The sequence below is a fragment of the Gadus morhua genome, chromosome 16 (assembly GCF_902167405.1).
Source record: "Gadus morhua chromosome 16, gadMor3.0, whole genome shotgun sequence".
NCBI classification, from domain to species: domain Eukaryota; kingdom Metazoa; phylum Chordata; class Actinopteri; order Gadiformes; family Gadidae; genus Gadus; species Gadus morhua.
Genome location: NC_044063.1, coordinates 14,573,435 through 14,595,552, shown reverse-complemented (window position 1 = coordinate 14,595,552; position 22,118 = coordinate 14,573,435). Strand labels below are relative to the sequence as shown.

The window sequence follows — 22,118 nt, the reverse complement described above, 5'->3', positions numbered from 1 at the left end:
TCTACCCGTCCGTGATTTGTTAAGTTATCCTAAAGCAGAACCATCCCAGGAAGAGCTGTTTTCAGAATAATGTACCCTCTCGGCACTAGTCAACGACATTCTCCCGGAAACAACTGCAAAAAAACAATTACGCAAACTGGGGACTTTTACTTTGAAAGGTGAATGTCTGGCAGCTCCCAAACAGATGGTATGAAAGTCAGCTTTATAGCGCTCCACCAGATTTGATCCACCTTTGAATGAACACGTGTAGCATTTATTATTTTCTTCTTTTTTTCAGAAAATGACCAACAACACAGCTTGTATCCACTCCAGCTACAGTCCTCAATATGCATCTTACAGATACAATTGCCCGCCGTTATTAGGCTATTTACAAGCTGCAGGGCGCTGATTCTACTACGGCTCATAGTAACTGTTACAAACTCCTTCCCATTGCTGTCAGCAACTGGTTGGATTTCTAGCATTACCTATCCAGCTGAACTAATTCTATTTTTTTGAATTTCCAAGAGTAAAACAATATTGAATAAACACATAGCCTACATAAAACATTAATACATTTGAATGTAAGCAGTAGTTGAATATAACCCCCCCCAAAACACACACACACACACACACACACACACACACACACACACACACACGCACGCACACACACACACACACACACACACACACACACACACACACACACACACACACACACCACACACACACACACACACACACAGACACACACACACACACACACACACACACACACACGCACGCACACACACACGCACACACACACACACACACACACACACACACACACACACACACACACACACACACACACACACACGCACACGCACACAAACACACACACCAAACGAATGCATTGGAAACATTTGGCTCGTTGTCTGAACATAATAAATAATAATGAACGTGTCCAGTTCATAGTGAATTAGAATTGTTCTACAGTGTAGGTACATTAGAGTGAAACGCCTAGACTTTAAAGGAACATTGCCGTGGATCTGGTGGTGATGAAATGAATAGAACCACATGTGTTCATTGTTCAATTTATATTCCCGACTTAATTCTGACGGAGGATAAGGTAGGGAAGTTTGTTTCCTTACATTTGACTTTGTTTGTGTACCATTTGAGGTAATAACTCATTATTCCACTTCCCCTTGATAGCGGCCCCCTATCTCCCAGCAGAAAGAGTCAACGTGGGGTTGGTCCCAGCTTACATGACATCTCTGGTCTAAGCTCTCTCAACGAGAGGCCTCCCATAAAATAAATGAGAACCAATCATCCTGCACAAATTGAAGATTCGTAGGCCTCTTATACTTCAGGGGGATTCAGTCAACGCGATCATCTTAAAGGGTCACGTAATAATGTAAAATAAAATTAACAGCTTACGTATTTACAATTTATTTCATTAATCAATCCTTAACCGTCGATTTCTGACTCGATGATACCCCCATCTGGTGGAATAAAGAATAAGCATCCACCGCATTGTCTCCTTCTGACGTTCAAGAATTTCCTACCAATTGCAAAGAATACACATTAAATGAAAAACGTATATATTCTTATACGGATATGGGTTTTATTTGGGACAACAAGGAAGGGGATCTCCTAATACCAAGAATAAAATGGGACGCAGCTGTTATGCACATGTCTTGGCCTACAATCCAAAAACGTAATATGCAAATACGCCTCCTTGCGTCAGATAGTGAGTGTAGAGTTATTTTTGCCATACTGCATGCATGGCAGTCAAAACCAACCGCTCACGAAATAAGAATGCTACTTCTTAAAGACCGATATCATTAGGCGACAAAATTGGAATCCCACTGTCAAGTAAAATGAGTAAGCTGTCCAGTTCATATATACAATATCTATAAACAGGTGAGGAGCAGAGAATGCAGATCCACCATTAAACCTCGCGAGATTAGCAATGTAACGGAGGAATAGGGGTTGGTTTGAAGTTTTAGGACGCATCTGTTGATGAATCATAACAGCACTAAAATGTCTGGAAGATCGGGCCGGGCAGAGACACGAAGTCGTGCCAAAGATGACATTAAAAAGGTTTTGGCGGCTATTGAGAAAGTCCGCAAATGGTATGTATGCTTATAAGATACATACGTATGCAGAAAACACATTTGTAACCCTGTAATGTAGCGCATTTTGGTGTACAACGAAACGAGGTTATGGCGTTAGCTGAGCAACTTTCCACGACGGTGTCTTACTTTTAGTCTTACTGCAAATGAATGCAACATACCAAATTAGTTAGCACCTATCGAGGCTATATTCGTGCTTCAAGGTAACAATATATTCAACTTCGATAAGAAATATATCAACGAGTTATCCTGCTGGCTGCAACCGATCAACCCTCGATGCATATTGCATATTCAAATGAGTGTTTGATTGATGGGCTGGGAGTGACATGCTTCAATGTCTTTGTAGTTGGGTCGATGCACTATTCCGACGTCTCTAGGGTACAATGGATATTGTCTGGATGGTTTTGTCACCTGTAGCTCACTGTACAGCTGCACGGAAGATCATTCAGAAATGTCCATTTTACAAATGTTCACCCACCTTGCAAAAAACCTAGCGAAACATCTTGATATGTGACACTCGAGGATTTCATTCAACTCATTGACAACTGTGTCCCAGGCCAAACCTTTTTTCTCACCGTTTGTGCACCTGTGTGACACATCTTCTCAAATCTGATGTTTTGCTCATGGACGTTTCTCACATACGTTGGACATTTCTTTACCTATAACTAAGGTATAGAATGGTATAATTTGGTACCATTGTATTTTTCATGTCAACAGGGAGAAGAAGTGGGTAACAGTTGGGGACACGTCTTTACGTATATTCAAGTGGGTTCCAGTAACAGAAACTAAACAGGTGAGGGGGATTCCGCCATGTTGAAAATTAGTTATGCTTATATTCGGCAGTGGGCCATCATTTTTTCCTTCTATGCCATATTTGTTTCTTTTGTCGTTTCTCTTTAGATATATCGAACCAAATCCACAGGTGGAACGGTGCGGGGCCTAAAGGATGTGGCCTTAGAAAACACCTCAAACTCCCTACTGGATCTCAACGGTGAGTAGACCACACAAGTCTTATGTTCAGGTTCATGTTCACTTCTCATAGCAGTCTCTAAGTCTCATGTCATCTATCTCAATAACAACGATACAAAGACGAAGATATAATAATTAAGAGCAGAGCAGTGATACGTGTTCAGGCGGCAGGATTAGTTTTTGCCTAGTATACAAATAGCCTAGCCTTTTGATCCTCATTAAATGGTAAGCCCAGTAAAATGATCACTGTTTGTTTTACAGAGCAGGCTTGGTAGGCTACCTTTTAACAGGTAGGCTGCAGAGTTTGGGATCTTAACCCAGAACCGTAAGGCTAGGAGGATACTGTCATAACCCACAGCGTATTCTATTGGGATAAGAAGAAAGAAACTTTGAAAGATGACTGCATTGTTTCACTTTTTTGCTTATGGCTTTTTTTGTCATGTAATCCAGATGAGAACAGCAACCAAAGCTTTCTGTCAGACGTCGTCTACCAGCCCAAGATGGACAACAGCAGCAGCAACTCCAGCTCACAGCACCTTAGTCCTCCCCACCCATCCAGCCTCCGCACAGACGACGCTCCACCCCCCATGCTGGGCCAGGAGAGTGTGGATGGTACGTAGGCGGGCTCATCATGGTTCCTGTGATGCTTGTTTGGTCTGACCTGTCACCTGATATGTGTTATTACCAGGCTACATAGTACACCAGAGTGGAATTACCAAACTGTTTAGTGACAAAATCATGGGACCTATTAGTCAGTTGTAATTATTTCTGACAGGATTGTAAACATACAAAATGTCAGTTAATTACAAATTATTTACATTTTTGTATTGTTAATATATGAAGAAATTAATGAATTTAGGCAAATAATGCATAAAATAATAGTAAACATCATTATAATCAGCAGATATCAGTAAATGCGTTAAAGGTTAATGTAACCGCCTAGACTTTGGAGATTAAAACCGTGGCTGAAGATGGCCTCTTAGAACATCACATGGAAGTTGTGAGATAGCAAGTTACTGTACCATATTCTACATACATGTCCCCAGTTGCAGTCCTTTGCATTCTAAATACTTACGTTATTAGAAAAGAATCAACTAATTTACAGTATAGACAGTATCTCCTTTTCTTACCTTGAACACAGAGTCAAGCCTCCCAGGCCAGGAAGGGGCAGACGAACCTCCTACGCTGATCAAGGAAGAACTTTCCTCAGGCACAGCCCAGCGTGGGGCTTTGGGCACACAGGTTGACTGCCATATTCCAAACTTGAATAAAAAGATAAAAGTCAGACTTTTATTTTCACAACATTTGGGAATAAACGTCTAACTTGTCTTAAACACCAAAATTGTTTCTTTCAACAGGAAGAAACCGATGGAGCACCTCCGTTAAAGAAAGTTTGCGCGGGAGAAAATGTTGTGCTGAGATAATGCACTATTTTTCAGCTTTTGTAGCAAAGTACATAGGTCTCAGTTACTTGGATTATTTGGCAAATTATAATAGATTATATAAAGTATCAAAAGCATTCAAAGCCTTTTTAATGCATTTATACAGATTTATTGCCCTCACATTTACGACACGCAAGAAAAATGTATCCTACACTTTGGAATAATCTGCTTTCTTATAAAATCTTCATATTTATGTATGCACCGGTGAAGGAAGAATGTTTTAAAATCTGTTTTAAATCCAATTTATACTTGAGGGCGATTTAATGGTAAATGCTACACAAATTGATATACCACAAAAGCTTTCATTGAAAATTTGCCAACAAATGTCCATTCAAGATCACTTAACAGTTTTAAATGGTGTAATGTTATTGTAGAAGAATGTATGATGGTGTTCTGGTCATCACCGTTTTAATAATTATGAAACAAATAATAGTGTCTGCATTATTGTGTTTGCTTTTGAGCCTTGAGATTAATTTTGTACTGCTTTTACTGGATTCATACAATCCTACATCAAGCCCAGCTTACAACCAGAAGTACAATTGGTTAATTAAAACACCTTGAATACAGCATGTATATTTGAACTATATTCTATAAACCTACATTTTGAGTGTAATTTGCAAATGTTTCTTGTGAAAACTTCTCAAAGCCATAATAAATTGTCATTTGTCACATTTAAAGTTCTTGGGTTGTTCAACTATAAAGGCAAACCACCAGTTCATCTGTATCATCACGGTTCTATATGGGTCTACCACGGACTGGGACATGTTTGACCGCCAATTTCGAGACCATTCCCTTTGAGGACGCCCTGAACGGCACGACTTTCTTTTGGAGGGGCGGTCCAAGGTTGACAATACACCATCACTATGAGTGATTGCCTATGACCATATTGGATGAGGGCATGGGATGCTTACAACCAATCAACGGAGCTAGGGGGCGGGTTTAATGCGTGCGACGCTGCTTGCTGCCGGGGAAACGGAGTTGTGATGTTTCACGGAATTGTGCCGGTGGACTAGAAACTCCCGCCATTTCGCCGAACACCTAACCTCTTGAATGATAAATTAACTTTTTATGAAGATTTTTTCATATCAGTATTCAGACTTAATGAAGTACATACTACGAGGAATACAACCGGTTACGATCGTTTACGGCATAATTTCGACAGAGTGTATGCAAAGCGCGCAAGACCTCCTGGAGGGAGCTTTGGTTTTTGCCGCGAGTTCCAATTTGGGTGAAGCTTGCGTTCCTTCTTCGTCTTCTTGAGGAACTAAAACTTTTCCAAACACAAACCGAGCAACTTAAACCACACAGGGTCTTCGGTGGACTTTTCTTCAAAACCAACGAAGCCGTTGCGACCCTTGTCTACACGAAGGATGCGATGAGCGCCGTCGCCAGAAGTGCAGTATTATTGTTTTGCAGTGAGCTAGAGACCCAGCCTGCTCCTATTAGCCAGCTAGCTGCTACGCGTTTAGTGCTGTGCCGGGCCTGCCGGTGCTAGCGTGCAACGTGCTAACGTCGGGCATTGACATCTTACGGCACTCGGATACATGTTCAGGCCGTGTCATTTTATTTTGTTTGGCTAGTTTTTTGTACGATTGTTTAAGTTTACAACAGGCATCCGTGCCATCTGGCGTTCACGATGGCACCGCTTTTGGGTCGGAAACCTTATCCGCTTGCTAAGCCGCTAGCTGAACCAGCAGGCCCAGACGAGGAGGTCTACATCATCGAACACACCAAGGAGGCCTTCAGGAACAAAGAGTATCCTTGCCTGCTGTCTTAAGTCCACTCTTGCTACATGTATTCATTGGCATGCAATGTTAAATGGTTAGATAACAGACAGATTTAACATTCACCCAGACACATTTGTATCATTAGACGCTCAATTCCTGTACCCTTTGAAGACAGGAAGGTTGGTGTGCTCATTATATCATGTATTGTTTTGTCCGCATGTTCAGTATGCTCACAGGCTCGGGTAGCCAGCCTGCTAATATAAAGGCCACACGGCTAGGCGCTGGAAACAAGTCGATCTATTACGAAGACGTTAAGTACATGACGTGCGAGTAAATGTGTTGTTCAATGAGCTGGATACTTGGGTTTGCTGAGAGATGTGTGGCCTGTCAGTGACTTGGATCAACGCATTTAACCTGAGCGTATGTGTCCTTTTGTCATCGTTAGCCGTTGTTTGGTACGGTAAAGTTAACGCCGTAGACGATAAACAAAAACAAGCAACATTAAGTGAAATTCGACAGTGAGTTTGTTACGATGACCATTGTGAACGAGACATGGAAACTCGCCGCTAATCAATTGGCTTTCTCTCTCCGGCAACCGCTTTTTCTTGATGCGTTACAATTTCCGAGAAGTTGACGTCAAACTTGACTGGGTTCTCTGTACCGTCAGTGAGTAGTTTCACTTTGTGAGACTATAAACAGATAAGACTGATTTATTTATTTATTATGCAAGTATGCAGTTTACTATGGATTTCTTTCAAATGTCTTTGACCTAAAGTAACATGTGACATAACCTTTCTGACTCATCAACCCAGGTGTGGCTTAAATTCCGTACATACACGAGGAGTGGAAGCATTACGTTTTTAATGTCACTGTCCCATTTTTGTAATAGTGGGAAAATGCCAACCTTAATTTAGTTAAATACAGACACCATATTTGGGCTTTGATAATTGTGTAAATCAGGGCGCAATGCCATTGTCTGTGCTTGCTTCATCCGTCATTGGTCCTTGATTTGTTAATAATGAATGAGGGCTGGTGACATCAGTGTGCAGTGGGAGGAGGCAAGTCTTTTACTGTGAGATTTTCAGTGAGTGAGGAATTTGGTAGTCTAAGCACCACCGTCTCCCTGCATTCATCTTAATACCATTTCCTTAACAAAATTGAACTAGAGAGTATGATGCCCGTCTTCTGAGGTATGACGAGCGCATATGGACCTGCAAGAGCACTGGCAGCAGCCAGCTCACTCACAACGAAGCATGGGAAGAAGAGCAGGAGGTCACCGAACTGTAAGTGTGTGTGTGTGTGTGTGCGTGTGTGCGTGAGCGCACACTTTCCCCTTATTCATGCCATCACCGGCAGTGGGGAGATGCTTGCTCTGTTGGTAAACAATTTATCAAACGTGTTCAGATTGGATCATATTCAACACCAGAGACAAGGTCTACATTTTATCGTTTCTTTGATAAGAGGTGAACAAGGCCATGTCAGTGTCCAGCAGGGATGACATGAATATCCATTAGCCTACTGCCAAGCTTGGCAGGATCATGAGTTGTATATAAGCTGTGTATTTATATCCATGAAGAGATAGTGCTCCCCCTATCGGTCAATACACACGGGTTATGTAATTCTATGTAGTCTCCATTGCCAGCATTGTAATGCGATTGTTGTTGTTGTTGTGAATGACAATATAAATATATTTTATTGCTTATTTTAGCCAGACATATTTGGAGAGCAGTATTCTTGGAAAATATTTGAAACTAAAATCCCTGACTGTCAAACAATTGTATGTTCGAGAAATAAACGTATCATATATTTTAATGAAGAAGTTAAAACACAGTACATGCCCACTATAAATTACTCATATTCTATATGCACAGGCTCCTGGAAGAATATCCCAAATGGTTTGAGAAGCCAGTGTTGGAGATGGTTCACCACAACACGGTGTCCCTGGACAAGCTTGTTGAAATGGCCTGGATGGAGATCCTCACAAAGTACGCTGTGGATGAAGAATGTGACTTCTTGGTGAGTATAATTGGCCAGGAGATAAGACATGCGTCGGTTTTTGTTTGTCAATGATCTAATTCAACGCCTTTTTTATATAATAGATCAATGGTAAACTGCAGTTTCCCAATAAATAAGTAAGGTGCCTGGTCTTACGTGTGTTCTATTGGTTGCATGCTGCTCAGGTGGGGAAAGACAAGAGTATGCGCGTGTTGGTGGTGAAGATCCATCCCCCGGAGAATCAGGACGGTGAGACCGCAGAGAAGAAGCTAGAAGGAGCGTGTGACTCTCCTTCCAGCGACAAGGAGAACGCCAGCCAGGAGAACCAGAGGAAGGAGCCCTCCCCCCAGGAGGAGGACAGCCGGCGAGAGAGTCTCAGTGAGTCAACAACTTGTATACCATTTCAAGTAGAGCTGAACGGTAAATCCCATGCAAACCAACATTGCGATGTATTGGAACGCGATTTTCAAATCGCAAAGGCTGCGGGAAAAAATAAAAGTAACTTTCTTATTGGGGGGTGTGGGAATTGCTTACTGATTGGAGATCAGTAAGATTTGTTTTAATTTTCCTTTCACAATTCATTAGTTAAATAAAATTGTTGCATCAATTCATGCATCAAATCATATCAACACATAGGCCTTGCCTAAAGGAAGGAGTAGTTTATATGTTGACTGCTTCAAATGTTGTGTTGGTGATACTATAGAATGGTTTATTGCTTGTTTAGTGAATAATACATAACCTAAGGAACTTAAAGAAAAGAAATCACATGCTAAATCGCAATCGCATTATTGCTTGAAATTATCGCAAGTAGATTATTTCCCTGAATCGTTCAGCCCTAGTTTAAAGTTATATTCATTAAAGCGCTTTCCCTAAAAATAAGTAGTGAACGACTTCACGTTTGATCCTATAAAGTACAAAAGCATAGCTGTCTGCACATGGTGGTCTGAGAATACAATTAACAGCATTTTTTCCTGTTACTTATCAGGTGACCGGGCGCGACGCTCGCCTAGGAAGTCCACCACTGCTATGAAAGAAGAGAAGAAGAGATGGGTGATGCCCAAATTCCTTCCTCTCAAGTATGACGTCAAACTCATCACTGAAGATAAGGTATGTTTCCTTTGCTTTGCTTTAATTTTGGTGTCATTTGTCAAGCTGGTTTTAGGGACATTATGTGTCCGAAAACCCTTACTGCACAACTATGTCCTTTTTGTTCTTTTGTCACTGATTATGTTCCTGCCTGGTCACTTTATGACCAGGCAGTCTATTGTCAGATTGTTGGACAAATCTTCATGTCCCATTAGGTGTAGTTATAAAAAAACCTACTTTACATATCTTTTAATGTTTTTTAATATTGTAATAAATATTTTTTTGTTTTCCTCTCTTTGACACATTCACATTGAATAAATTAATCCTAGAATATGTTGATTTAGGTACTTATGTATTCAAGTCTGTGCTGATCTTGTCATTGATTTCCACTGATCTGGTTCCCCTCCCAGGTGATCAGCAGTGTTCCGGTAGAAAGTCTGTTCAGATCAGAGCGTCCGCCGACCAAGGAGATCATGCGTTACTTCATCAGGCACTACGCTCTCAGGCTGGGCATGGGTGAAAGCGCCCCCTGGGTGGTGGAGGATGAACTTGTCAAAAAATTCAACCTCCCCAGCAAATTCAGTGACTTCCTCCTCGATCCACAAAAGGTAACATACTTTGCTTGTCTGTATGTTTGATCATTTAGAGTTGTGTGATTTTTTTTATTTTTTTATTTATTTATTTATTTTTTATATATGTTGTGTCCACTTTAATCCTTGCCCCATTTTTTTTTTTAGTTTTTGGCTGAAAATCCGTCCACTAAGCGGAAGAGTCTCTCGTCTCCTGAGGCTAAAGCTAGTAAAAAGCTGAAGACCTCAGACACCCAGAGTGAGGAGTCAGGAAATGAGAAGGGAGAGGAGGAGAAGAAGAAAAAGAAGAAGAAAGCCTCCCTTACCATGCCCCTTAGTCCCACTATCTGGGGACACATGCAGGTAAGTCGGGCCACATTGTAATTCTATGTTTAGTTCATGGGAGCTTTTAGTTGTTACTTATGGGTTTGGAGTCCAAAATAAAAGTCCTGTCCATTGTCTATTTTAGAAGATGAACGGCTCCCCGCTTAAAGTGAAAAACTCTGGAACGCCTAAGAAAGGAGATGGCAAAACCCCCTCCACACCAAAATCAAGTAAAAAAACGATTGACAAGAAAGCAGGAAAGACCGGCGATAAGAAGCTCAACGGTCTCAAAAAGGACGGAAAATCTGGTCCCAAGACCCCCAAGATGAAGCAGATGACCCTCCTCCATCTGGCCAAGAGCCCCCCCACGGGGAGCCCCAAGAAGAGGGTCCGGAACACGGGTATGACACCCAAACTGGGCAAGCCTCTGCCCCCCATGGCCCTCCACCTCCTTCGCTATTACAAGGAGAACAAGGGCAAGGAGGACAAGAGGAACGCCATGTCCACCCTCATCTCCAAGGCCGCCAAAACCCTGTCGGCGGACGACCGGGGCAGGCTGCCGGAGGAGCTCCGGGACCTGGTGCAGAAGCGCTGGGAGCTGCTCGAGCAAAAGAGGCGCTGGGCGGCCATGAGCGAGGAGGAGAAGCAGGAGGAGCTGAAGAAGAGGCGCGAGGAGATCAAGGAGAAGCTGCGGGAGAAGGCCAAAGAGCGCCGCGAGAAGGAGATGCTGGTGCGCCGCGAGCAGTCCCGTCGCTACGAGGACCAGGAGATCGACGGCGGCAAGAACCTCCCGGCGTTCCGGCTGGTGGACATGCCCGAGGGGCTGCCCAACGCCCTGTTCGGAGACGTGGCCATGGTGGTCGACTTCCTCAACTGCTACGCCGGGCTGCTGATGCCGGAGGACCAGTACCCCATCACGGCCGGCGCCCTTATGGACGCCCTGGCCGGGGAAGACGCCGGCTTCCTCTACTTGAACCGCGTGCTTGTGGTGCTGCTGCAGACGCTGCTGCAGGACGAGCTGGCCGAGGGGTACAGCGAGCTGGACATCCCCCTGTCGGAGATCCCGCTCACCATGCACTCGGTGTCGGAGCTGGTGCGGCTGTGCCTGCGGCCCTTCGACGCCCACGGCGAGGAGAGCGTCCAGGGCTCGGAAGACTGGGGCGTGCTGGGCGGCTTCGACGACGTGGTGACCAGTGAGTTCCTGGAGAGGCTGGAGACGGCGGAGGTGTTTGAGCTGAACCCCCAGGAGAAGGTGAGCCTCCTGGTGGCCCTGTGCCACCGCATCCTCATGACGTACTCGGTGGAGGACCACGTGGACGCCATTCAGCAGCGCTCGGCCGAGCTCTGGAAGGAGCGCCTGGCCACGCTGAAGGAGGTCAACGACCGCAAGAAGGCCGAGAAGATGCGCCGCAAGGAGCTGGAGGAAAAAGGTCAGTTTTTAAACACTTAAAAACTTGCGAATTTTTTACATTTTTTATTCGATGTTGAAATAGTGTTTGTGTTGTACCTGGACTCGTCCAAAATGATTTAGAGCTTTGTAATGCTCACTCGCACGGCAGCACACGAGGCTTCAGCCTTGTCTTGTTTGTGGGATCCACAGTGAAAGAGGAAGGGGGCATGCCCAAAGCTGATAAGACGGAAAAGAAGAAGGAAGGGAGCGCCAAGAAGGAGGTGAAGGCGGAGGCGGAGCCCGACGCGGAGGACATGATCAGCTCCGTGAAGAGCAGGAGGCTGATGGCACTGCAGGCCAAGAAGGACAAAGAGGAGCACGACCGGCTGAACAAAGGTGAGCCGGGGTCTCCCTCATTTGTGGTCCTCCTTGTCGTCCGAGGGATGGTACGCATCGTTGATGTACTCATTTAGCTTGTTTTTCGTGTTGGTGCCCGTGTGATTGTAAACTCTCAATGCGTTGTCATGTAAAAACCTGATTTGCAGAACGCATGGAGAAGGAGGCGGAGGAGGAGCGCAACCGTAAACAAAAGGCTAGCGCTGAGAGGGCCTTCCAGGACGGGATCGGCAAGGCCAAGCTGGTGCTGCGCAGGTCGCCGCTCGGCACGGACAGGAACCACAACAGGTCAGGATCAACCGGCAACGCAGCGTAGCATCCACATAGTACTGGCAATGCGGTTTGGCAGGATCTCTGTCTTCGTCAGCAACAACAGGGAACTACAGAAACAGTGCCGTCTCTGGTGGACTAACCAGTTATAACACTGGCCATTGCCATTTGTATTTGGCCCTATTTAGATAATTGCCGTGTCATTTTGGCTAATTGCACAAACTCGAGTTTCACCAGATTTTTTTGGATTCTTTTTTTTTTTAAATATTAATTCATTTCAATTTTTATTTGAACAAAGTACAATATAAATATTAATGTAAGTACACAAGAATGTTGCTAAAAGCTGTCCCTCTCTTCTTTGTCAGGTATTGGCTGTTCTGTGACGTGATCCCCGGGCTTTACATCGAGAAGGGCTGGGTCCATGAGAGCATCGACTACAGCTACACCCTCCCCGTCGAAGAGAAGCACTCTGAGCAGGAGGAAGAAGAGGAAGACGATGGTGAGCATTGTGTCCCTCAGTCCGACAGTGTTACCGTCCGCACACTACAGCTACCGCTGACCTGCTCGTTTTAGTTACCGACTTATTGGTTCCTGCAGTGTGGGTTGTTTGATGTTCGATGGTGATCTGTGTTCCAGGAGGGGAGAAGGACGACAACGACGGCAGCACAGACGGGGGTATGAGTGAAACTGCTCAGACGGGGCCGGCCGCCGACGTCCGTACACAGACCACGGTGCCCAAGCAGGGACAAAACCTCTGGTAAGGGCATGCTGTCCGCCACACTCCAGGTCCGAGTTTTGAGCTTGGGTTAGGATACAGCATATGTATCCGTCACAACTTTATGGCTCTAGCTCAACGGGGTTTTTTTTGTGGACGGTGTGCAGGTTTGTGTGTGAAACTGCAGCAGATCTGGAGGAGCTGGTCGAGAGTCTGCATCCTCAGGGGGTCAGAGAGAGCGAGCTGAAGGCCAAGATACAGAACAGGTGAACGTATACGCCGTATATACGGAAGGAGGTGCATACGCCAGTACCTGGTTTATTTTTTGGAGTTTGAGTGATGTTGACGGCGATGTTTTGCCCGTCCACAGATACCAGGACATCCTCCACTCCATCCACCTGAGCCGCAAGGTAAAGCCGGGCCTCAGGACCTGCCACGGCCACCAGGAGCTGCTCAAGTACCTGCGCAGCGACATCCTGGAGGTTGCCTCCAGGCTCCAGAAAGGAGGACTGGGATACCTGGAAGACAACACAGACATTGAGGATGAGGTGAGGGCGTCTGTCTGGCTATATGACGTTGATCGATTGTGACCATCGACTATAAGGAAATGGGTAGCTGACATTATGCCGATTACACAAGGGGATTAATTGTTTCCCCATTTGTATTGTTTGTTGTTGTGTTTCTACAAACAGTTATTTGGGCGGTACTTCCCCGTCATACTCCTGTGAGCTCATCCCTACCTTCGTGTCCACACAGGTGTCCAAGATGGAGAGCCTGAAGGACTTTGGCGAGTGCATCATCACCATCCAGGCGTGTGTGATCAAGAAGTTCCTGCAGGGCTTCATGGCGCCCAAGCAGAAGAAGAAGAAGAAGCAGGCTGGCGAGGAGAGCGGCGGCGCTAGCAGCAGCAAGGCGGAGGAGGTGGACGAGGAGAAGAAGCTGGCGGAGGAGGCCAGGGTGAGGAAGGAGCTCCCTAGGGTTGGACCGCAGCCAAAGCGGGGAGTCCTTAAGACGATCCGGGGGGAAACGGCCCGTGTAAAAAATAAAATAAAAAAAACTAGTGCCAAAACTAACGTCAGAGTTATGAATCATGTCGGAAAGAACGGAATTAATTCTCTTGGACTCGATCGGTTCACTGTTTTGGCCGCCTGTAGACGTTGATCCCGCTGTGTCACGTTGATATGTATCAACATGCTCTTAAAGTGCTCAGACCTATTGGAGGAGTCATATTAGAGGCCACTGCTCTTCTTGACTATATAATGCAAAAGACACCTCCTCATGGAGGTGTCTTTTGCATTATATAGTCAAGAGGAGCAGTGGGTCTAGTTTAAAAAGTCCCACCGGTGTAATTAACCAAGACCCACCCGTGTCTCCGCAGGTTGCTACCGCTGTAGAGAACTGGAAGTCCACCATCCGCGAGGCTCAGACCTTCTCCCGCATGCACGTCCTGCTCGGCATGCTGGACGCCTGCATCAAGTGGGACATGTCCGCCGAGAACGCCCGCTGCAAAGTCTGCCGCCGGAAAGGTAGGCGACCGCTGGCTGATGCGTCCTCTATGCTGCTACAAAATGTAAAGCTTTTACTAGTGGATGGTTACATTTTGTTTTGGTCTAATCATTAGGTAGATGAACCTGTACTGTGTACACATTTAAACTTTTGCATGATCAGCCAGACTTTATTCAATGAATGCTACGCTAGTTCCTACCAGTAGGTGTCAGCGGAACGCCGTTCCTCCAGTAGCAGTAGGTGTCAGCGGAACGCCGTTCCTCGAAGCAGGTTCTTCTCTGAAAAAGCAACCCGAGCAAGCTTACTTTGCCCCATTCATTTTTCGTCCCAATAGACTCAGGGGCGACGTGACTGCGCTTAAAAGGAGCCAGTCGTGTTACATCCTGCTGACTGGTTGCTTTCTGCTCTCCGTCTAGCGCTCCCACAGCGCCACGCTGTCCTCCTGCTGGGGGAGTTGAGCCCCAGACAGCGTGGCAGACTGCGCAGTGCAGGGCAGACTAGTAGTGTCAGGCAGGTCTACATGCAGGCCTCCAGGCCCCCAGGTGAACAGGTGTAAACGCACAAGTATCAAACACGGGGGCTCTCTTCTCTAGGGCACACAGGCACTTGGCACTGCAGAGGTTCTAGCGAACTTTCAAACTCAGGAACCTAGATGTTTACATCTGTGTTTGTTGACTGACCTTGCACGACCCGTGTCATCGTAGTAACAGTTTGCAGGCGACAGGTTAAGTGACAGTTTGTGAATAGTTTTACTTTCCCTTTCCATCGTCGCAATATGTATTCAATTGACTCTCTTAATCAATTGTATTAAGTGCAGCTATAGAAAAATGCGGCAATGTTCCATGGTGACTCGCCACCGCGTCAGTGAGCGTAGCTGTAGGAAAAGGTGGTTTCTCTCTGTCCCGCCCTCTCACCCCACACCCCCTGACGTCTTGCAGGAGACGACGAGAAGCTCATCCTGTGCGACGAGTGCAACAAGGCCTTCCACCTGTTCTGCCTGCGCCCGGCGCTGTACCGCATCCCCGCTGGCGAGTGGCTGTGCCCGGCCTGCCAGCCCCTGGTGGCCCGCCGCTGTTCCAGAGGAAGGTAAACCCCACCATCTCCCTCCCAGTGCCCTCCCCTGCTGGGCCCCGGTTAGACAATGAGGGGCCATCTCATTAGTGGGGGCGTCATGTTAATTTACGCAGTGTAATGCTATTTTGTAAGTTCTTGCATACTTTGCTGTCCTACTAGGCCTCATGGGCATCTGTTATTCAGGTTTTTAGTTCGGTGTCGTTTTTGCTCTTTTGATCCCTTTCTTGCTGTAATACTACAAATCGTTTTTTGTAATCCTACTCTCTGTTGGACAGGAATTATAACGAAGACACTGATGAGGAGGAGGATGAAGAAGAGGAAGAAGAAGATGAAGACTCTGAGGAGGAAGACGAGGACGATGAAGACGATAAGGACTACAAGGCCATTGGCCACAGCTGTGAGTATCCGTGAGAAACACTGTCTTTCTGTTTTATTAGAGAAGGATCCCCGTGTTGTGAGCCTATTAAAGTCAGAAAGCACATGTTTTGCACAAGCCGGTTCCATTAATGTACAACCCTCATGATTTGCAAAGCTCTTTAAACACATCGGAAAATGTGTGTTTGGACATGCACGCACATATTGTCTTTTTAGACAGATTTTTCCGATATGAGAGCTACGGTTCTAATTAAAGAACATTAACAATCCATGGTCCAACCGTCTCAGCCTGGAGCTTGTGTGGTATCGTATAAACCTGTTTTGTTGAGCACCAACGGGTGAAGCTAAAGAGATTCCAGTGAGGGAAATGCTGCGGTTGATTTTGGATTGGCAGGAATGCAATGGAGAAGAATTAGTCCACTGCCCCCATCCCCCCCAGTCCTCCCCTGACTCAGTGGTGTGTGGAATTGCTCAGGCCAATGCCATGCTTTGATGTCCCAGGCCTTCAGCCTGGCTTGACTGAGAGTATGTGGCAGGTCGTTCCTGTGTTGGTTCAGACCCCCCGGTCAAGGTCGTGAGGCACCATTGTGTCCGGAGGGCTGAGGTTAAAGCTCCCTGACATGGTTGTCTCCTGCTCCTTCAACCATCCCATAGTCGTCGTCCGTCCCCCCGTCCCCGTCCCCCAGCTTGTCTCTACCAAGACAATGGGGGAGAAAGAGAATCGAATAGACAGTTCAATTGTCTATGCCCATCCATAGAACTCACTCAGTGGACCCCAACTTCATTCACACATGCAGACGTTTGCATTTGTTCAATGCTAAATTGGTCAAACATTCTTATCTAAATTCTTAAAATGTTACAACAAAATAAGCATCACATAAAAATGTCATATTAGAGTTTGATAATGCATAACACCATTGAAACTGTAAAGCCTTTCATAAACGAACCGGTCTTATTTTACAGTGAGACCAAGGAAGAAGATAAAACAATCCTCGAAGGTCGCGAAGACATCCAAGAGCAAGTCGAAGAAGCAGTCGCCCCCCAGTGGACGGGGTACCAAGTCGAAGTCTGGCCCCAACTTCCCAGCAGACATCGATGAACTGGTAAGAAACAAGCATAACCTAATTGGAGAGTCTGCTTCAGATTGACTATGTTATTTAGTTGCAGTATTTTCTGTGACTAGGGTCATCCAAGTCAATGACGGAACCACTTCTAAAATATATTTACGCATTCGCAAGATTCAATGAGCATATCTGAAATGCCACTATTGAAAATCGGTTTTAAAAACCAAAACGCATCTACCCTACATTTCTGTTCCCACTGCCTACACCTTAACCCTTATTGGTTTACAATTGGATTTTCAACATTGAAACAAAATAAATTATTTTGCTACTCAGTCCATCTGCAATTGTCAAAGATATGACTAGTATAGGATTTGGGTCATTTTAATTGTTTTAATTAGCATTTTTACTTTCCCACGGTTAGTGAAATGGTTGAACTGCAAAACTGGGAAAATTGTCTGTTTCTTTAAATGGTTCTAGATTATATTCTTAGGCCAAATCACCCAGCCCTAATCTACTTTCTGTAGTATTCATACAATGTGTGAATCAGTAGCTCATCCTGTTTGTGCTTGTGTGTGCGTTTGTCTGTGTGTGTGTGTGTGTGTGTGTGTGTGTGTGCAGGTGCGTCTGAACTCCAAGTCCGGAGTACGCAGGCAGACACAGGAACTTGAGCGCTGTGAGGAGATCCTGCAGAAACTGATCAAGTTCCGCCACAGCTGGCCCTTCAGGTAAACACAGAAAATATGGTGTTATTAATCTCACTGTGGACTTTTGAGGTATATTTGATGGTCCATTATTTTTTTTATAAAAAAAATATATTTATATTTTTTTATATACGAAATTCTTAACTGGATACAGTAGCCAGCTACCAACTTCTAATCAACAGCAGAGAAAGCGCTGCTCAAAACATTACACTTGTGGACAGAGGACCTTGTTGAGCCGGTTTCGTTAACGCGCACTGTTCCTAACACCCCCCCCCCCCCCCCCCCCCCCCAGGGAGCCTGTCTCGCTGGAAGAGGCAGAGGACTACCTGGAGGTCATCTCCACGCCCATGGACTTCCAGACCATGCTGGGCAAGTTCTCCCAGGGCTCGTACCGCCACGCCCAGGACTTCCTGGAGGACCTGAAGCTGGTGTTCTCCAACGCGGAGGAGTACAACCAGAACAGCAGCCCCGTGCTGGCCTGCATGGCCAAGACGGAGCAGAGCTTCACCGAGCTGCTCCACAAGCTGCTGCCCGGCCTCAGCTACCTGCGGCGCCGCTCGCGCAAACGCGTCAGCCGGGTGCCCGCCAGCTCGGAGGAAGAGGAGGAGGAGGAAGAGGACAAGATTGACGAGGCAGTGGAGGAGAAAAAGCGGAAGGGTTCGAAGAAGGCGCAGAACGGCAAGTCGACCCGGTCCAGGAGAGACACGTCGGCGCAGGGGAGGAAGGCCAAGCCGAAGACGAAGGGCGACGCCAGTGACCCCGAGGAGGAGGAGAGCGGGAGCGACGAAGAGGAGGGGAGCAGCCGGAGAAGGAGCAAGCGCTCGGCGGCCACCTCGTCCAAGCGGGATTACAAGGAACAGGAGAGCGATAGCGAGCGGGAGGCGCGGAGAACTCGGCGGCGGGGGGAGCGAGGGAGAAGGAGCAGCGACGAGGAGCAGTCCAGCCAGCGGCATTCCAAGAGGCAGAAACAACGATGAAGACCACGGTGCTTATTTGTTTTTTTTTTTGTTTTTTTGTTTTTTTTGTGCTTTAATTTCTGCACCAGGTATGACAAAATACTCGAGAACCTCCGACCTCCTACTCCTCCTCCTCCCACAGCTAGACAAACAGGACTCAAGTCAAGTCTTTGTCTGGGGAAATGTTTTTATTTTGTTTTTTTTGTATTTTGAAAAACAAACATTCGAAGAAGAAGAGAAAAATATCTAAAACTGATTTATATTTGTAACATGTTTAATTTTAGTGATTTATTTTTTCTTTTTTTTTCTTTTCGAAACCAAAATAAATAATCATTTCAGGTGATGAGAATGACTCACAAGCTCTTAAAAACACATGACATTTTCGAAATTCTGACCTCGGAGCACGTTTTTTTTGTGTAATTTTGTGTAATTTGGCCCGACCTATAGGTTGGTAAATGATCCCCCCCCCCCCCCGAGGTAGAAGCAGATACGATACTTGTGAACAGTGACCCTCTGATTTGTATTTGCCATCTGTGTTAACACACCCTGTCTAGTCTATCAGTGTCTCCTCTCTTTCCTCAGGCCAAACACACAGTCCAGCCACATCCACCATCAGGAGTCATCTTTTCAGCGTTGCGTTCCTCCCCATTCTCTCTTCAAAGCCTGTTCTCAGTGATTAATAGTACTTTATTTGAGACTTTGAGGTCTGTACGGCCACTTTAGTTTAGGTTTTTTTAATTCACTTCTGCTAACTGCATTCAGTGCATGGGGGAGCTCACCCTAAAGTTGTGCGTCTTTGTTGAACCGTTTCCAACATCCCAAATCGTGTGTACATACTAATGACTGCAGACAGTCATATTTATATACAACTTTTTCAGACATGCACCTTCTGGTTGACACAGGCCAGGGATGGTGTTGTAAAGTTAGTGTAAGGGGGGCGGGACTTCAGAAAGCTTTTAAACTGTTCAGGCTTAACCTAATTCGTATTCTTTTGACTGGCCTGATATAGAGGAATTGGTACCACTACAAACTGAACAATTCCTTCGTAAAAGGTATACCAAATATGCAAACCTTTTGTGAAACCAAATTCTTTATCCGAATTACAAAAATATATGCATTTAGAAACGGACAGCCATTTTAAACTGGTAAAGTTTTTTCCTCCTGGCTTTTGTATAATTAATATACGTGATCTGTTCGTCTTATCCCTTTTATACAAGATTGCCAAGCAACTGGTGCATTTGACTTTCCTTTGTCGCAACTACATCTCCCGGTGGGATTTCTGTGACAGTTGTAACTGTGATCTACAAACTACTCAAATGGAATAATGAAAAGCCAATACTTTGGATACTGCTCTGGTCACACATGTTGGTACACATGTTGGTACACAAGGTGGCGCTGTAGCACATTGTTCTGAGATCTACCGGCTAACCAAGTGCAGCACCTGGCTTCCCTGGCGGGGTGGCAGAAAGTGAGATCTTACAAGGTGCTGGGAAGCCTTGGCTCTCAACTTGTCTTGTCTTGCATTGGCATACTAGACAGAGTGCCGTTATATTCTGAGAATAATTTTGACCGTAACATGGCAGCAACTTATTTCTAAAGTTTGGAAGACGCTGCTACTAAAGTTTGGTATTATCTGGCGGTGGCCATGCGTATTTATGCAGACGTTTTAAGTTGCTTTCCCCCTTGGCGTACTGTGATGTGGCGTTTTTCTAGCCGTTGTCATCAAACCGGCTTTCCTAATTGTATTTTATTTGGCAACATTGTTAGCTAGAGCATTCTATTTCCTTGTGCTTTTTTTTTCTTTTTCGTAAAATTTCCCATTATTAAGAGTTCCATTAAAGATAAGAATCACTGTTGGAAATTGGAAGTTATTTTCTGAATACAAGCAAAAGCGACTGCCCTCATCAATATAATAGGCTACCTAACGTGTTGTAAATGCTTCTTTTTCTTTTTTTCTCGATTATAAGTCTTTTACACTTATTTTTTTTTATATATATATTTATAGTCTCTAAAAACTATGGTCAGGTGGGTCACGGAGGCTCGGGGATGTTCACGTGTAAAGACAATAAAGGCTGTGGATGGAGAGCATGGTGTTGCTGCTTCTTTGTGGTGGAGGTGAGTGTTTCGTGTAGGCCCAGATGTCACTGCCAACTCTCACGTTTGTGATCATTTACAAGATATGGTTGGCACCAGATTCCAGACTGATGTCTTCGTTTTGTAATAAAATGTGCTAACGTTTTCGTTGGAGTGGGCTCTTTTTGCAGATAAATCAAAAGAAAACCGCTACATTAACTATAAATCTTCCTTCTCTTCACCCAAACATGTTTTTAATTGCAGATAAGGTGTACCATACTTTATGTGTTAATGCTACATGGTTGTCAGTTTCCAAGTACACTGTCCAAAATAAATGATTTAAGGCAAGGTTTTGAATAAAATGTTTAGGCAGATTCCTCAGGCATCTTAATTAAATATATGTGCGTTGTCACGCAATGTAGTTTATTATCTGGATCTCTGAACTCTCATGTGCCAAAATAAACACTGTCCATGTTTTGTGGATTAATGCAAAATACCTCTGGTTAAAGTTAGGCCTATGTGTTCAGGTCAGGTCTGTTCTCTGCTGCCCTCAGCTTGTAAAGATCGCTGCACAATGACTGTTGATAAGCACCAAACACCCGCCCCCCGTTTGTCCTATCTTCGCTAGCATTCCTTCACTGGCCTGCGGTCAAATACACAACTGATATTGTGATTTTAATCACACAATGTCTCTCAGACTACAAACACAGATTAAAACATGTTTACCTTTACAATAAACTATAACTCAGTATTGCCCTCAAATAGTGGAATGTAGGCCTGTCCCTTATTGCTGAGTCGGTTACTTGTTTAAAACGTCTTAAATGGTATTTAAAGCAATATTGTGACCGATATAGTAATGTTGCATTATGCCATTGCATTTACACACTTTGAAAGTGTAGTATCCTTTCATTTTTATATGATACAAATAATCATTTTCAAATGATGCATATCTTGATTATATGAGTCATTATATTTATATTTTTATAGAAAGTAAAGTTAGTGCGCCCTTCTACATAGCTTTGCAGGGCTCAGACAGAGGGACAGTGGGAAAGTATTGTAAGGTGTGGAGAGCAGGCCATTGTTATGAGCTAGATGCAACAGGTGGAGAGGCGTGAGGTTCTCGTGCTAAACGGCTGTGGATGTCTACTGGGATACTGCTCCTCTGCCTGGACGACAATTAATCCACGGGAATCTTGCCATGAGCTCATTTTTAATTTCCAAATTAACACTCCCCAGCAAACCATCTTTCTAATAGGCTATGTCGCTTATTGATTTGACAAATAGACACAAATGTATGGCACAGGAAACTGGAATATTGGACCATCTTTGAGTCCGTATAGAGAGGGGGACTAAGAAAGGCTTTTCCATTCCAAGAATTTAGAATCGG

At 44.9% G+C, this 22,118-nt stretch overlaps 2 protein-coding genes across 3 annotated transcripts; both read left to right on the top strand.

The window, feature by feature from the left end:
- Positions 1-1,736: 1,736 nt before the first annotated feature.
- Positions 1,737-5,187, top strand: bcl7bb (BAF chromatin remodeling complex subunit BCL7B b). Of its 2 annotated transcripts, none has more exons than XM_030381999.1 (6): positions 1,737-2,099; positions 2,817-2,892; positions 3,000-3,090; positions 3,519-3,680; positions 4,183-4,310; positions 4,427-5,187. In XM_030381999.1, exons 1-6 carry the CDS (start codon positions 1,987-1,989, stop codon positions 4,490-4,492), a joined length of 636 nt encoding a protein of 211 aa, XP_030237859.1. In that variant the 5' UTR covers positions 1,737-1,986; the 3' UTR covers positions 4,493-5,187. The 2 variants fall into 2 exon arrangements, with proteins under 2 accessions (XP_030237859.1, XP_030237861.1); XM_030382001.1 differs by having other exon boundaries at positions 1,741-2,099; positions 4,210-4,310.
- A 284-nt stretch (positions 5,188-5,471) lies between these two features.
- baz1b (bromodomain adjacent to zinc finger domain, 1B) lies at positions 5,472-20,896 on the top strand. Its single transcript, XM_030381101.1, has 21 exons — positions 5,472-6,265; positions 7,404-7,520; positions 8,109-8,253; positions 8,418-8,610; positions 9,218-9,339; positions 9,729-9,926; positions 10,056-10,250; positions 10,357-11,641; positions 11,812-11,997; positions 12,147-12,285; positions 12,633-12,766; positions 12,904-13,024; positions 13,150-13,248; positions 13,353-13,530; positions 13,739-13,939; positions 14,361-14,508; positions 15,427-15,574; positions 15,838-15,959; positions 16,901-17,040; positions 17,620-17,726; positions 17,995-20,896. Exons 1-21 carry the CDS (start codon positions 6,147-6,149, stop codon positions 18,677-18,679), a joined length of 4,782 nt encoding a protein of 1,593 aa, XP_030236961.1. The 5' UTR covers positions 5,472-6,146; the 3' UTR covers positions 18,680-20,896.
- Positions 20,897-22,118: the final 1,222 nt, after the last annotated feature.

Bases quoted from the DNA above. Each gene is read 5' to 3' on its own strand.
- bcl7bb (XM_030381999.1), top strand. From the start codon at position 1,987: ATGAATCATAACAGCACTAAAATGTCTGGAAGATCGGGCCGGGCAGAG. The intron at 2,893-2,999 runs GTGAGGGGGATT...GTTTCTCTTTAG, and splicing joins CAGTAACAGAAACTAAACAG to ATATATCGAACCAAATCCAC. The intron at 3,681-4,182 runs GTACGTAGGCGG...CAGTATAGACAG, and splicing joins GGGCCAGGAGAGTGTGGATG to TATCTCCTTTTCTTACCTTG.
- baz1b (XM_030381101.1), top strand. From the start codon at position 6,147: ATGGCACCGCTTTTGGGTCGGAAACCTTATCCGCTTGCTAAGCCGCTA. The intron at 13,025-13,149 runs GTAAGGGCATGC...GACGGTGTGCAG, and splicing joins AAGCAGGGACAAAACCTCTG to GTTTGTGTGTGAAACTGCAG. The intron at 13,249-13,352 runs GTGAACGTATAC...GCCCGTCCACAG, and splicing joins AAGGCCAAGATACAGAACAG to ATACCAGGACATCCTCCACT.